This window comes from Pogona vitticeps, chromosome 1 (genome assembly GCF_051106095.1).
Source record: "Pogona vitticeps strain Pit_001003342236 chromosome 1, PviZW2.1, whole genome shotgun sequence".
Lineage (NCBI taxonomy): Eukaryota > Metazoa > Chordata > Lepidosauria > Squamata > Agamidae > Pogona > Pogona vitticeps.
In genome coordinates this window covers 348,402,546-348,416,895 of record NC_135783.1, presented here as the reverse complement: position 1 = coordinate 348,416,895, position 14,350 = coordinate 348,402,546, and the positions used below count along the sequence as shown (strand labels likewise).

Here is a 14,350-nt window from a genome sequence, read left to right as displayed (position 1 = left end):
CAGCGGCAGCGGTAGCAGGGTGGGGGTATCCGGATGCCTTCCAGGCAGAGAAGCCATGGAAGGCATCCGGACACCCCCTACCCTGCCGCCGCCACTTGGAGCCGCGCCACGCCGGGCAACCCCAGCCATGCTCGGACTCCTGGGAGTCTAACCATGCCTGGGATAGCCGGGTGCGGCTCGACTCCTGGCGGCTGCAGGAAGCCGCGCCGGGCAACCTAAGCCATGCTCGGACTCCTGGGAGTCCAAGCATGGCTGGGGTTGCCGGCTTGGCTCCTGGCGGCGGGGGGAAGCTGTGCCGCACCGGGCAACCCAAGCCATGCTCGGACTCCTGGGAGTCCGAGCATGGCTTGGGTTGCCCAGCACATCGCGGCTTCTAGCAGCGGCGGCGGCAGCAGGGGACCTCCGGATGCCTTGCAGGGCTTCTCTGCCACCATGGGAGGCATCCCGGAGGTCTCCCCCGCTGCTGATAGTGGCTCCGAAGCACTATTGGCAGCGGCGGGGGACCTCCAAGATGCTTCCCATGGCGGCAGAGAAGCCCTGCAAGGCATCCGGAGGCACGACTTACGGCCTATGTCCTGGAAGGGGGAGGCGGGGAAAGCACCAAATTTGAATTGGGCGCTTTCCCCGCCCCCCCTTCAGGTCTGTAGGTCGATTCTCCGGCCGCAAGTCGAAGTAAAATTTTGCAGCCGGAGAAGTCCGTAGGTCGAAAAGTTCGTAAGTGGAGCCGTTCGTAAGTCAAGACTCCACTGTAGTTCCTCTGCCCCTTTGAAATCCAGCTTGTACTTCTGGGAGTTCTCCGTCCACATACTGCTGAAGCCTGTCTTGTAGGATTTTGAGCATAACCTTGCTAGCGTGCGGAATGAGTGCAATTGTATGGTAGTTAGAGCATTCTTTGGCACTTCCCTTCTTTGGGATTGGGATGTAGACTGATCTTTTCCAATCCTCTGGCCACTGCTGAGTTTTCCATTGATGATGATAAAAAAAGCACACTGGTCCTTTGATATTGGGCTGTGGCACCAGGGTGGGTGACATGGCCTTTAGCCTGGTTTGTTCCTTTTTGCACACCACACATAGAATGATTAAAGTGGTAGGGAAAGCCCCCCCCCCAATTCTGCATTGGCTGTCTCTAGCAAGCATGTCATTGCTAGCACCACTCTGGCAGCCACTGATGATGATTAAATCCTCTGCGAGCTAGGAAAAATTTAATGCAACTTGCTAGGCACGTTGGACACCTTACTACTCCCTATACCACACCATGGCTGGAGTGCAATGTGTTCCAGCAAAAATAGTGCACATCTTTATCAATTTGGTGCATCCTGCTAGTTCGGTACATAGCCTGTGTAGATTCAGTAATACTTTTAATTCAAATAATGTATGATTTCCTTCCTTTCGAATCAAGGGGGTAATGTCAGCGTATATAAATTTTTTTGGGGGGTAAAAGGTAAAAAAGTTCCCTGACCCCTGTGCTAGATCATTGTAAAGTGCTGGTGAGCAAATGGGATCAGATACCAGTTTGCCATACTTGCAGTTTAGGAGTTTCCGTTTCTAAGACTCCCCTCCCTCCAGTATTTGAGTTTTTCTTATCAATGTCCACATTCGAATGTCAGCTTACTATGAAAGGGATTTTTGCATGGTAATGTTATTTCTGTTATTTTATACTGACCTTGCTTTCAGGCTTGACTGGAGAACTGGCTGCATGTTTCATCAGGGGTTTTAATATATTGCTATTCAGACCTCATTTTAAAGCACTGAGTATGTTTTCAGGGTTACATTTTTCACATTCCCCTTAATTGTTACAGCACTCAACATATGCAAGATTTCAAATCTTAACAAGGGGAATGACAAGTGGGGCCTTACAGGGTTCTGCCCTGGTTTCAGTGTTGTCGGACATCTTTATAAATGATTCTGTGATGACGTGGAGACTAATCAAATTTGCAGATGATACCAAACCGGAAAAGAGTAGCTCATACTTCAGAAAACAGAATAAGGATTCAAAATGGCCTGAACAGATTGGACCACTGGGGCAAAGCAAAATGAGTTTCAACTGGGGAAAGATAAAGTTCTCTGTAAGCACCAGAGGCCAAATGTAAGATGGGTGACAGCTGGCTTAGCAGTGGTACATATAAAAAAGATAAGCTTAGTAGACCATTAGCAGATCATGAGTCAGCAGTGTGATGCAGCAGCACTGCCCCAACCCCCATGCAATCCTAAACTCCATCAATAGAAGTCCAGTTTCCAGATCAAGTGATGTGTACCTCTATTCTGCCTTGGTCAGACCTCATCTTGGTCAGACCAGGTTAGTAAGGGATCCGATAATACAGCCGTATGAGGAAGAATTGAGGGAGCTGAGTAAGTTTAGTCTATGCTTCTCATTTTTTAGAACTCTGTCATGTGGATGACGAGGCAAGCTTCTTTTCTCCAGCATTAGAAGGTACAGCCCAAATTAATTACAGAAAGGGGAGTTTTGACTAAGCTTTAGGAAGGACATTTGACAGTAAGAGTTGTTTGACAGTGGAACAGACTATTTCCAAAGGAAATTGACTCTCCTATATATGAGATTTGTAAACAGAGGTTGGATGGCCAGCTGCCCTCAGTGCTTTAGCTGTGGATTTTCTGCTTCAGCAGGGGGTTGAAATAATGACTTTGGGGTCCCTTCCAGTTTCATGGTTGTGTGAGTCTAAAGTTATATTAACAGTGTAAACAAAAATCTGTGGAAATACTGGATTGGTGCCAGATTTAGTGATACAGAACTATGCTGACAAAAGTGAAATTCCATGAATTCTCTGTACTCCATGGAAGTATTGAATATGATGAAATGGGGTGGGTGGCTTCTTGAATACTGCCAAATAAGGACAGATTCTGGAACCAACCCATTCGTAAAATTGGTGAAACCAAATAAGTGAATTTGGGTGTGTGAGATTCTTCTTACACACAAATTGCACTTTTCAGTCATTATGTAACAGCGTTAACCTTTTACAGTGACACTGGCCAAATGCATGATATTTTTAATAGGCTTTAATCTGAATCTGGTTTGTTTGTATACAGATGTGTATCTGAAAATACTGCTGTACAGTACAGCAAAGAATATGAAGAGTTTGAGTTGTTTTGATGTATTTACACTTAATTGAGGATGTTGTCATAAAAGCCATCTTATGAAGTTTTGACCTGTCTCTTGCATTGGAACAGTTTAAATATTTATAAAAATACATGAAGTATGCCAGTGAGTGAAAACCATGAATTAATAAAAGTAAAATAGTTAAATTCCAAGTTAAGGTTAATGCTGTGCAATTCAGCATACAGTATTTCTTATGTTTTATATAGTAAAGGCTATAATTCAGTTTTAGATGTTGTTTCCTTTAAGCAGTATGTTCAACGTATAAACAAACAGCTAATTGTACACAAGCAGTAGCTTAACAGATCTTTTATCTCCACAGATCTGACAGACCAAGACATCATGGGAGCTTTTTTAGATAAGCCAAAGATGGAGAAGCATAATGCCCAGGGGCAAGGCAATGGACTACGTTATGGACTAAGTAGCATGCAAGGTTGGCGTGTTGAGATGGAGGATGCACATACAGCTGTAATTGGCTTACCAAATGGACTTGATGGATGGTCTTTTTTTGCTGTATACGATGGACATGCTGGATCCCAAGTTGCCAAATACTGCTGTGAGCATTTATTAGAACACATCACAAGCAATCATGATTTTAAAGGGCGTGGTACTTCACCATCTGTGGAAAGTGTAAAGACTGGAATCAGAACAGGTTTTCTTCAGATTGATGAACAAATGAGGCTACTTTCAGAGAAGAAGCATGGTGCGGACAGAAGCGGGTCAACGGCTGTGGGAGTCCTGATTTCTCCTCAACACATTTACTTTATAAACTGTGGGGACTCTAGAGGTTTACTTTGTAGAAACAGGAAGGTTTATTTTTTCACACAAGATCACAAACCAAATAATCCACTGGAGAAGGAACGTATACAGAATGCAGGTGGCTCAGTAATGATTCAGCGTGTGAATGGATCTCTTGCAGTGTCTAGGGCACTCGGGGACTTTGATTACAAATGTGTTCATGGGAAAGGCCCTACAGAGCAGCTTGTCTCTCCTGAGCCTGAAGTTTATGAAATAGAAAGATCAGAAGAAGATGATCAGTTCATCATACTTGCTTGTGATGGAATCTGGGATGTTATGGGAAACGAAGAGCTGTGTGAATTTGTCAGATCTAGGCTTGAAGTCACTGATGACCTTGAAAGAGTTTGCAATGAGATAGTTGACACCTGTTTGTACAAGGTAGGCAGGCATTCTAAAAGAAATGTATATATTTATTTGATAGAAGGATGGGCATAAAATCTACATATGATTTTAATGTTACTGTTTATGTGTTTTGGAATGTTGAAAGAGGTAACTAGTCAACACCAGCATGGTTGCGGATTAAATCATAAGATCAGAAGTGGACCCTTGCAGTTTGAAATTAAACCTATATTATTGTATTGCTAGATTGTGTTATATAAGATTTTACAGGAAAAAAATTGCATGGGTAAGTCATTGTGAATAATTGGTACTCTTTTATAGGGCCAATTTACACAGCAGCCAAATTATTATTAGTTACACCTGCTTCCTTAATTCTCATCAGTGCAAATCTTACCTGGGTCAGAATTTACTTGCCTGACTGGGCACATGCCTACATGAATTTCCTTACTTGCAGTGGTTTGCTGCTGAATTTTGTGTTGATGGAGTTATACTGGAATAATTGTTCCATTTATAGCATCCCTTGGTAGTTTGAGTCTGTGGGAGTCTGTCACAGCTGACATTTATCCCTGAAAGGGTTAATTCCAGTGTGAGAACCATGTCAACCATATCAAAGTCCACCTGTATTCCAAAATATAAGTTGCTTGAATGCTCTATCTGCCTTCAGAGGAGGAGGAGAAGTTGTTGTTTCACTTAACAGTGAAGAAACATCAGCTTGCCTAACTTACAAGCTTTATTTATCTATGCTTCTGTGTTCCATATGCATGAAAGTATCAAAAATCCAAAATTGAAGACATGTAACTTGGCAGTTATAGGCGTATATCAGTTACACAGAAGTCAGTCTTACAGCTATGAAAAAAGCTGTTGTAGTGGATGCAGTGACTGACTAAAATTCTGGATAACAGAGTTCAAGTCCCCACTTAGTCATGGAAACTGACTGGGGTAAAACTTGTAAAAACACTCCTTAAATATCTCACCTTGAAAACCCTGTTAGGGTCGCTGTAAGTTGGTTCTGACTTGACAGCACAGAGTAGCAAACAAATGTTAAATCACGTAAAGCCATCCAAAATTTTTATAACTCTGAAAAGCTGCCAACAGAAGTACGTTCAAAATACATAAAGCAGAAATCAAGCTGTAGGCAGAACTTAATATTCCATTCAGCATACTAGAGCATGAAAAGTACAGTAGAAATATACCTAAGAACAAAAAAGAACAAGGAGAATGTTATAATTACATTCTAAAAATACAGGTGCCTATAGGCTTAAAAGACGTACAAAAAACACTCAGAGTGCACCTCTACGCCTCTAAGATAAAGATTACAATTTCATAATTGTTACAGCTTTAAGCATTGTAGCTTTGAGCAGCTGATTGCCACCTTTAGCATATCCAGGCATACATGAAAAACATGGTTTTCTCACCCAACCCATTGCCATTTGCCAGTTTGAGTCTGTGGAGGGAAATCCGTGATCTTGTCCGTATGCGTTTCTTGCTTCTGATAATGAAGTCTGCTGCAGTGTAGCCTCCTGTTTTCTCACTAACACTTTCACTATGTATACTTACAGTATCTGGATGCTTTGATTTATTAAGGAAGACAAGTAGGTATCTGCAGCTCAGCTGGCAATCACAGTCCTGGGTAAAATAGAAATTCCAGTGGAACTGGCCTGCACTGCAGAAAATGTTGATATAGTTGTTTTGAAAACAAGAAGACTAATTTTGCCATTGAAGCAGGGATACAGTGTTTTTCTGTCAGTTTCATTTTAGTAGAGAAACATATGCAAACACTATTGGATTAAAATGTGCTTTCTTAATCTTGTGGAACCAGTAGCTTTTACATGTGTTTTGCCAGTCTGGTGAAAATAGCTGTATGCCCAGGAGTAACTGTTAACAGGCATACAATTGCTATTCAAACCTCCATTTTATGATCACATCTCACAATTCCAAAGTTATAATTCTAATACCCCCTTAATCATTTAAACATTTTATTTATACAAAATTTCAAACTTAGACAAGCTAACTTTATTTATAGTTTTCATGTTTCTACGCCACACTTTCTTTAAAGTCTAAAGAATCCAGACCTATGAACTATTAATTTTTATTCCTTACCGCTTCCCATTTTCTGATTAAATAATATCTTTCTGTCCTGGTTTTGACTTACCTGGGAGAAAAGGTCCAGTTGTTTTTTTTCTCTCTCTCCCAAAGAGAAAAATAGGCAGATGTGGGAGGTAGAAAGATGATCTGAGGGGCAGGGTTAAGCCTGAGCCAGACTTGTCTCCACTTTTTCTTTGCTCTAACTTGAGCCTTATGGAGATTCTTTTGGATTTCTTAAAATATCAAATGGAAAGAAAGATATATGCAACTAGCATTACATCATATGAGCCTTAGTAAGTTTAGTTGAGCATCAATCAAAAAATCTTCCGTCTGTTTGATGGCATATAATTCCTTCCTTGATTGTTTCATCAAACTCTATCTTCTCAAAAAAATGGAGTATCACCTTTCATGAAGATGAAGACTGTGTATGCTTTGTTTCACTGGTGATGCAATGTGGGTTATGTTTCCTAAACTTGGATCCAACATGAGTGATGCAACTTTTGAAGCAAGGATTGTGTTAAATTAGGATTCGAGAAGTGTGATGCAGTGAAATTTGTTTTCTCTTGATGTATCGGGATAGTGAGAAGATTCTGTGATGTCATGAAATGTTGGGTATGCTGAAAAATAAAATATCATCTTAACTCTTTCCTTTTTCCCTCCTCCCTTCCAGGGAAGCCGAGACAACATGAGTGTGATATTGATCTGTTTTCCAAATGCACCAAAGGTATTGCCAGAGGCAGTGAAGAGAGAGGCAGAGCTGGACAAGTTCCTGGAAAGCAGAGTAGAAGGTGGCTCTTTTAAAAAAAATTAAGTAACTTCATTTTTAAAGCAAAGCCCAATGGTCAAGTAAAATGTCTGTGGGTTTTTAATGAAATCCTTAAGTGCCATAGGATGTTTAACAATACGTACATTTAATATAAAAGTACTTCCATTGTTTTTTATGTATGTGCGGTATGTCCTGTTAAAGTAGCTGTCCTTGACTGTTTACAAACAATGGCTGAAATCCTGTTGCTTAGCATAGTAAAATAAGTAGAGTAAGGCCATTGAATCAGAAGAGATTTGATGGATCAACTCCTCTGTAACTTCCATTGATTCAAATGAGCCTGATACAGTTTTGACTGTGCAAGTCTCAACTAAATTAGGCCTATTTGGATTAATGGAATGTATGGAGAAGTTGACTCACCAAATCCCCACTGATGCAGTGGGTCTACTTTAGTGTGACTTAACTATATTAACCAACAGGATTTCAGCCAATAAGAGAAATATTGGACATTTATGAAGGGACCATTACCAGCAATAAATTTAGGCTGTAAATTATATTCTGTTCTAGGTTATTAAGAAGGCAATTTATATTTAAGGAAGTAGTTTATCAGCATCTGGTGCACTATGTAATAGCAACTTTGAAAGAGATCTGAACATAGAGCAGTCTTCCCTAATGTAGCACTCTGTGGATGTTTTGGACTACTGCAGACAGCAGTCTAGAGGGAATGAGGTTGGAGAAAGACTTCCATACACAGTTTTGAACTAGTAAATTGTGTTTTGTACAGTTTTGTGCCATAAAGTTCAAAACTAGTCTGTTTAAAAACTAGGTTGTAAAAAACTTTGTTGCACTCTGTATATATAGTATTTTAACTATATGCCATGCAGTCCTGTGCATGATTACACAGTAATCCCAGTACATTCAGTAGGGCATACACAGATTGCAAGTTGTAAGTAGCATCGCTTTCATTTGTAGACATGTTGTGAATGTTAGTTTATACAAATTCACAAGATTTTTTTAAAATAGGTGTACATTGGTAATACAATCTAATGGACCCAAGCTTAAGGTGATCTCATTTTGTGTCTTTGAAGTCATCAACATTGTGAATGAATGCAAGATAGTTTTGTGTCTTCTGTATTAGTGATTCGATTAAACATCACATGCACTTTATGTCATAGACTCATAGAATAATGGAGTTGGAAGGGGCCTATAAGGACAAATGAGCCCAATCCCCTGGTCAACGCAAGAATCCAAATGAAAGTATATTTGGCAGATAGTTATCTTATTTTCTCTTGAATGTCTCCAGCACTGGAGCATTCACCACCTCCTGAGGTAACTAGTTTCTTTGTCATTCTGTTCTAACAGAATTTTTCCCCCTGATATTTTGATCAAAATCCGGCTTCCTGTAACTTGAGTCTATTATTACATGTCCTGCACTCTGGATTGATTAAGAACAGATCCTGACCCTTCTGTCTGTGACAATCTTTCATTTGAAGAGTGCACTTGTATCTCCCCCCAGTCTTCTCTTCTCAAGGCTAAACATGCCCAATTCTTCCAATCTTTCCTCACTGGGCTTGGTTTCCAGTCCTCTGACCATCCTTGTTGCTCTCTTCCAATTTGTCTAAATCCTTGGGTAATGACTTCCAATAAGCATAAGAGGTGCCTTGTCTCACATTGGCTCATTGGCCTGCTCAGTTTGATCTCCCTTGGTGTGTTGGCTGTAAGTCTGAGGTCCAGATCTAGCCTGTCATGAACTCCGTAAGAGAGTTAGGTAGTGCACTCACTGTTTTGACTTGTTACCTTTCTCTTCTGTAGGGAGGTCATAACAGCAAGTTATCTTACAGACAGATTGTAAGAGGTAAAGATGAGAATGTACGTGAGGTAAATTTAGCACTTGAAGGCATTATACAAATGCTTTGTAATACTAATTAAGTGACTTTTAATAGTAGTAATTGTCATACTTATTGTAGCACATGTTCCTTATTGTGGGGGAAGTGCTGATCATGGCTGCTCATATTTTATGTTTAGAAGTATTATTCTTTGCGTTTATGAAATGTTGACATAATAGTAGACAGGATGCAGTGGTTAAAAACTGGCTAAAACATTTCTGTGCAGCAATTGTGGGGAAGTATTTATCCATATTTAGTAGATAAAATGTAGATGAGCGTTGGAAAGCAACATATTTTTCTTTTGACAGTTTTGTTTCCCGTGGAACTTTAAAATTTTATGTTCAGTGTCCCAAGATTCAGTAGGTTGTATGTAAAGTGTAGCAAAATCTCTTCAGAATATTATTCCTATGCAGCTTTGGGAAAGTTATTTCAAAGTGTCCTCTGGCGTATTTGATAGGGTATTGGGACTGCTGCCAGAAAGTAAAATGAGCTGTCTTCCTCTGTATATGAGTGGAAGGCGTTTGAATGCATGAGTTTCTTTGGTTATCAGCCAATATGATTGAAACCATCTACATGTGAAATGAAACAACATCCATATTAATACATATGATCTAATCTTTCACTTCTTATTTTTCTGGGAGCAGAATTGATTAGACTTCATCTACGTAAATTGGGTAGCTGTGAGCCGAAATTACTGTATGAGCATATTGCCGTATTTTGAAAAAAATCTTTTGTAGTCTCAAAGAAACCCTGAATTTGGGAGATTTGGAGGAAAGAACTACCTGTTATTGACATATATTATTTATCTCCATGTTTCTGGCATCAATTGTTTTTAAACTTCCTAAATCTGGAAGATTTTAGAAAGTAATTTAGGCTAAGCATTATGGGACAGCTTTGGAGATGAAATTGTATCGAAACCTCAAGTGTGCATGGAAGTCTGCATTTCCTCTTTCATGGTGTACATAGTTTCTTTTGTTTAATAGCAGTCCTCTCTTTAATGTGATTTATGAGTGACAGAACTCATTCAGTGAGTGAATGGAATCATTCAGGAATAACAGTAGTTTACATTGGCTTAAAATGCTAGGATTTTAGGTTTTTTTCAGTTTGCAGATGCTAAGTTGGGCATTTTTATTTTATAGTGATCATCTAAAAATGTAGAAACAATTTTACTGCTTCCATTGAAACAAAAAGTACGAGTAGGCAGAGTCCCTTTGCTCAGAATGACTGAGTTAGATAGTTTTCATCTGATGTTCTAATAGAGATATTCTTAATTTTGTCATTGAGAGTTCTTTATTGTTGCAGAAAGCTTATGTTGTAGATTGTGCTAGAAGGACATAAAGCAAAATATATTTTATTTGTCCTCTTTCTGTATCCATGTTATACAACTTTTCAGCTATAATTGTATAGTAAATAATCTCTGCCACCTGCATGAACCAGTACAAATTACAGATGTTGAAAAGTTTATTCCAAAATTATGTTTTTGTGTTACTTTATTAGCAAACCCAGTTCTTCAAAATAAAGCCCCTCAGATGTTCATTACTAAAGTTACAATCCTCATGCTGCTCCACCAATACTAACTTTGTTCATATTGGTTGAGCTTACAGAGATGCAGCATCTCAGGGATGGGGCAAGAACGGCATGTTTTGAAATAAATATTGTTAATGCAAATATGTTGAATAATATCTCTGCTTTTAAGTGTCTGTATTTCAAAGAATTCACTGAGTTTGAATAATTATCTTGTTTAAAACACAAACATTTAAGATTTAGATTTAGCTGGCTTCTTCCATTTGGAAGCAGGGATACACAGATCTTTGAATGCAAGCTCATTCTTCCACAGCTGTAAAAACACAGAATATTTCTCAAACATTTAGAGGCACACCTCCTGATTGATAAAAGGAATTACATTAAACTGAGCAACATATCAACACTTTTCATCTGTCTTTCATTGGTCTTCCTACATTACAGTTTGAGAAAGTGTTTTAAATTGTCAAGAAGGACAAGTGCTGTGCTTTGGTAAAAGGTATCGGAACCTGAAGGACAGTAGGTTGGGTTCATCCTGCCATGAATTATATGTGAATTGTATTTACATTCCTATAGAGTATAAATGCATTTTAGTGGAGAATGTATCTCAAATGTACTGACACTTTAGGTTATAGTATTGTGTAGTTCAGGTAAATTTAAATCCTTTTATTTTTGTACAAAAGATCACATAGCACTAGAGTGATGTAGACTATACTAGATGTTCACAATTCAAAATAAAAACACTTGACAAAACAAATCTGAGATCTTTGCTCTTTATTCAGTTTTCAATATTAGAAATCTTTGTCCTCAGTAGTAGATGGTAAAATAAAAAAATATGGCCCTAGCAGACTCCAAAAAAGCTGATTCCAAATACTGTGCAAGATCCAGATAATTGTACAGTAAACACTGTGATCGCAAGGGGAAATGTTTTTGTCCAGTACTGCAGTGTGTCCCTGAAATGGGAGGAGGGCTTTTCACAAGGGAAGGAAAGTCAACTATTTCACTGGACTAGTGCAAACCCTTGTACATGGCTAAAGCAGCTCTCCAGATCTTGTCCACTATTATCTATCTTTTGGGTGATTAGATATAGCATTAACTTAAATATCGTAGAACTGCAGTGTAGTATGCAAACTAGCTAGATGGTTTCATTTGCTGTTCTGTTCTTTCAAATGGTTTTCATGTAACTTATTGGTATAGATTGGAGAAGTTTTATTTGGTAATACTTTATTTATTTTGGTAGAACATTGACATTATTTACCTATTTTGGGAAAACTGCTTCTCATTGAAACATGAAATATTTTCAAATGTTCATGCCAAATGCAAAAATCTCCTCTTGACTTATTGCACTCATAGTTATAAAACAGCCATTTTGCCATATAGGATACCTGCCATATTGCAAGATAAAATGTTTGATCCATTTAATAGGATCTTGGGTAAGCTGGAAAAGATTTTTTTTTTAACTAACTTACTGTGGCTCCCTGGGAGAGCAACAGTAACTTAATGGAGACAGTACTGGGCTAAATGGATGAATATTCTGATTTATTTGTTCTGTAGCAATTTCTTACATCCAAATATTTCAAATCCTACTTACTTTGGTATTGTCTTTCTGAAATGAGTTTCCATAACCATTCAAACAGTTGGTGGTGTAAAACACTTTTGCAACCTAACATTTTGTTTTATGTTCAGATACGGAGATTTTAAAATCTTGGCATCTGCAATTCTGTGAATAGACTTTATTAATGACATCAAGATGGACTGAGAACTTTGGCAAAGCATTCAGTATTCAAATAATGCTTAAATTTGAATAGTGGAATTGTAGCTAAAGTCAGATTCTTGGTTTGTCAATTTACTGTGTAATACCTCTGTTATTTAAAACTTTTAATTCAAGATGGTATGCTTTGTACTATGTCAATTATATAATATTTTTGGTTTATAAAATGATCTTAAATTGCTATTAGTGCAGTAGTGAAAACTACAGTGGTGAATTGTTCCTAGTTAATGTGTTATGGTTGCATTCATTATTACATATCAACTCAAGCAATTGGTGTTGCAGCATGGGATACAAGCAATTTAGCACTGCAGTTTATACCATTGCGCTTAAGCTGGCATAACAACCTAATATGATTCTGGTCAGTGAGTATGTAATTTTTATTGTCTACAATGGCATTTCTTTCTGAAATTTGTTTACAAAAAAAATAATTTCCTTTCAGACAATTTGAGTAGGCTTTTTCAGCTCTCTTGTAGGACTATGAAACATCAAAGCGTTGACATTTTGAAATAATGATTTAGTTAAATTTGTGTCTTTTAGTCTTACAATAGTTTGAATATTGAAGCGTTTACTGGAAATTTGATGTTACAGAAAGGGTTAATTTTTTCTTACTCCACTATTTTAATCAGGTACTAAAGTCACTGAAAAGACAATACTCAATATGTAAAAACTGAGTCTGTCTTTCATAAAACTAAATGTTAGTCTTTTCAATTGCATTTGGATTGATTTTAAAAGATAGTACTTCTGATTCCCAGAGATCATAAAGAAGCAGGGTGAAGGAGTGCCAGACTTAGTCCACGTCATGCGTACATTACAAACCGAAAGCATCCCAAACCTTCCGCCAGGGGGTGAATTGGCGAGCAAGTGAGTTTACATCACTGTAAATATGCATTTGATTTTGGATTGACTTGTACTCTTCCTAAGGCTACTCTTAAAATGAGGGATGTGGGAAGAAAAGCTAAAATCTTTTGGGAGGATCTTGCCAGCATTCAGCTTCACCATGTTTCAAACTGGTGATTATGTTAAATAAAGAAATGAAGACGTGCAATATGCTGTGGCTGTCTGGGAGGTGGATGCTAAAATTAAAAGTAAACCTGTGTCATACCACAGCTGAAGAAAGGTCAGGCTATTTTTAAGAGTGGCCTCATCTTTTAACAGAAGTTCTTAATATTAACCTCTTTTATGTCATGAAGTGTAAAATTGTGATGCTTTTGATTTTTGGATTTATGTGGTTTTTCCTAAATTAACCATAATTCTTATTTTCTACATTTAATACTGATTCTGCATTGTTAGATTTCCACCATACCTAGTTGCCTTTATTTCTAACACATAAATATAATTAAAATAAATAAATCAAAACAAGAAAGTTTTGGCAGCTCAGAGACTAACAGAATTAAGTTACTATTGCATTTTAGGAGGAGGATAGTAATCCACAAAAGCTCACAGAAAAATAACTTTTTTTAAAGTTTTTAAGATGCCACTACTGTTTTGTTTTTATTTTGGATTTATGTGCTGAAATGGGCTGACATGGTTATTTCTGAAATCAGCTACCTTTACTTACAGATATTTTAGTTTTAGATGTTGCTATGTGGTGAGATTTGGAGTGTTACAATTACCTTTGAAGTGACTTGAAAAGGTTAATCTGGATTTTTGTATGTGGAAATTTCCTAGCTAGATGACTTCAGAGTAATATCCCAGATTTCCTTCTCTTTGGGAATTTCCTTTCCATAGTAATTGGAATTGAAATTCATATTTTAGATACAGCTGGCTCCAGTGGGATTTTCAAAAGTCAGGGGAAGGGCAACAGGGACTGGTTGCACTACTTTTTGATTTATAACCCTCTGATTTAACTAGTATTCTCAGCTTGAGCAGTTTGCTTAAAAAAGATAAGCAGTATCATTAGTTAGTATAAGTAAATAAATAAGAACTGCAGTATGGAATATACTCCATGGTCATAATTTCATAGGTAGAAATTTTAGAGAGGGTGGTTGACCAGGTTTCCCCCCCCCCTCCAGTATATTTTAAATACCAGGTGAAGGCTTCTTTGAAGTAGATTCCCAAGTAGTTCCATTAGTTTC

The 14,350-nt window shown here is 38.1% G+C and overlaps 1 protein-coding gene across 4 annotated transcripts in view; it reads left to right on the top strand.

The window, feature by feature from the left end:
• The window catches only part of PPM1A (protein phosphatase, Mg2+/Mn2+ dependent 1A), a 50,483-nt gene that overhangs the window by 23,779 nt on the left and 12,354 nt on the right, over positions 1-14,350 (top strand). For all 4 annotated transcript variants that reach the window (XM_072986811.2, XM_072986812.2, XM_078383813.1 and 1 more), the window contains exons 2-4: positions 3,435-4,288; positions 7,005-7,122; positions 13,028-13,136. In XM_072986811.2, coding sequence (XP_072842912.1) covers positions 3,455-4,288; positions 7,005-7,122; positions 13,028-13,136 — 1,061 coding nt within the window. In that variant the 5' untranslated portion in view covers positions 3,435-3,454. The remainder of the gene's footprint in view (positions 1-3,434; positions 4,289-7,004; positions 7,123-13,027; positions 13,137-14,350) is intronic.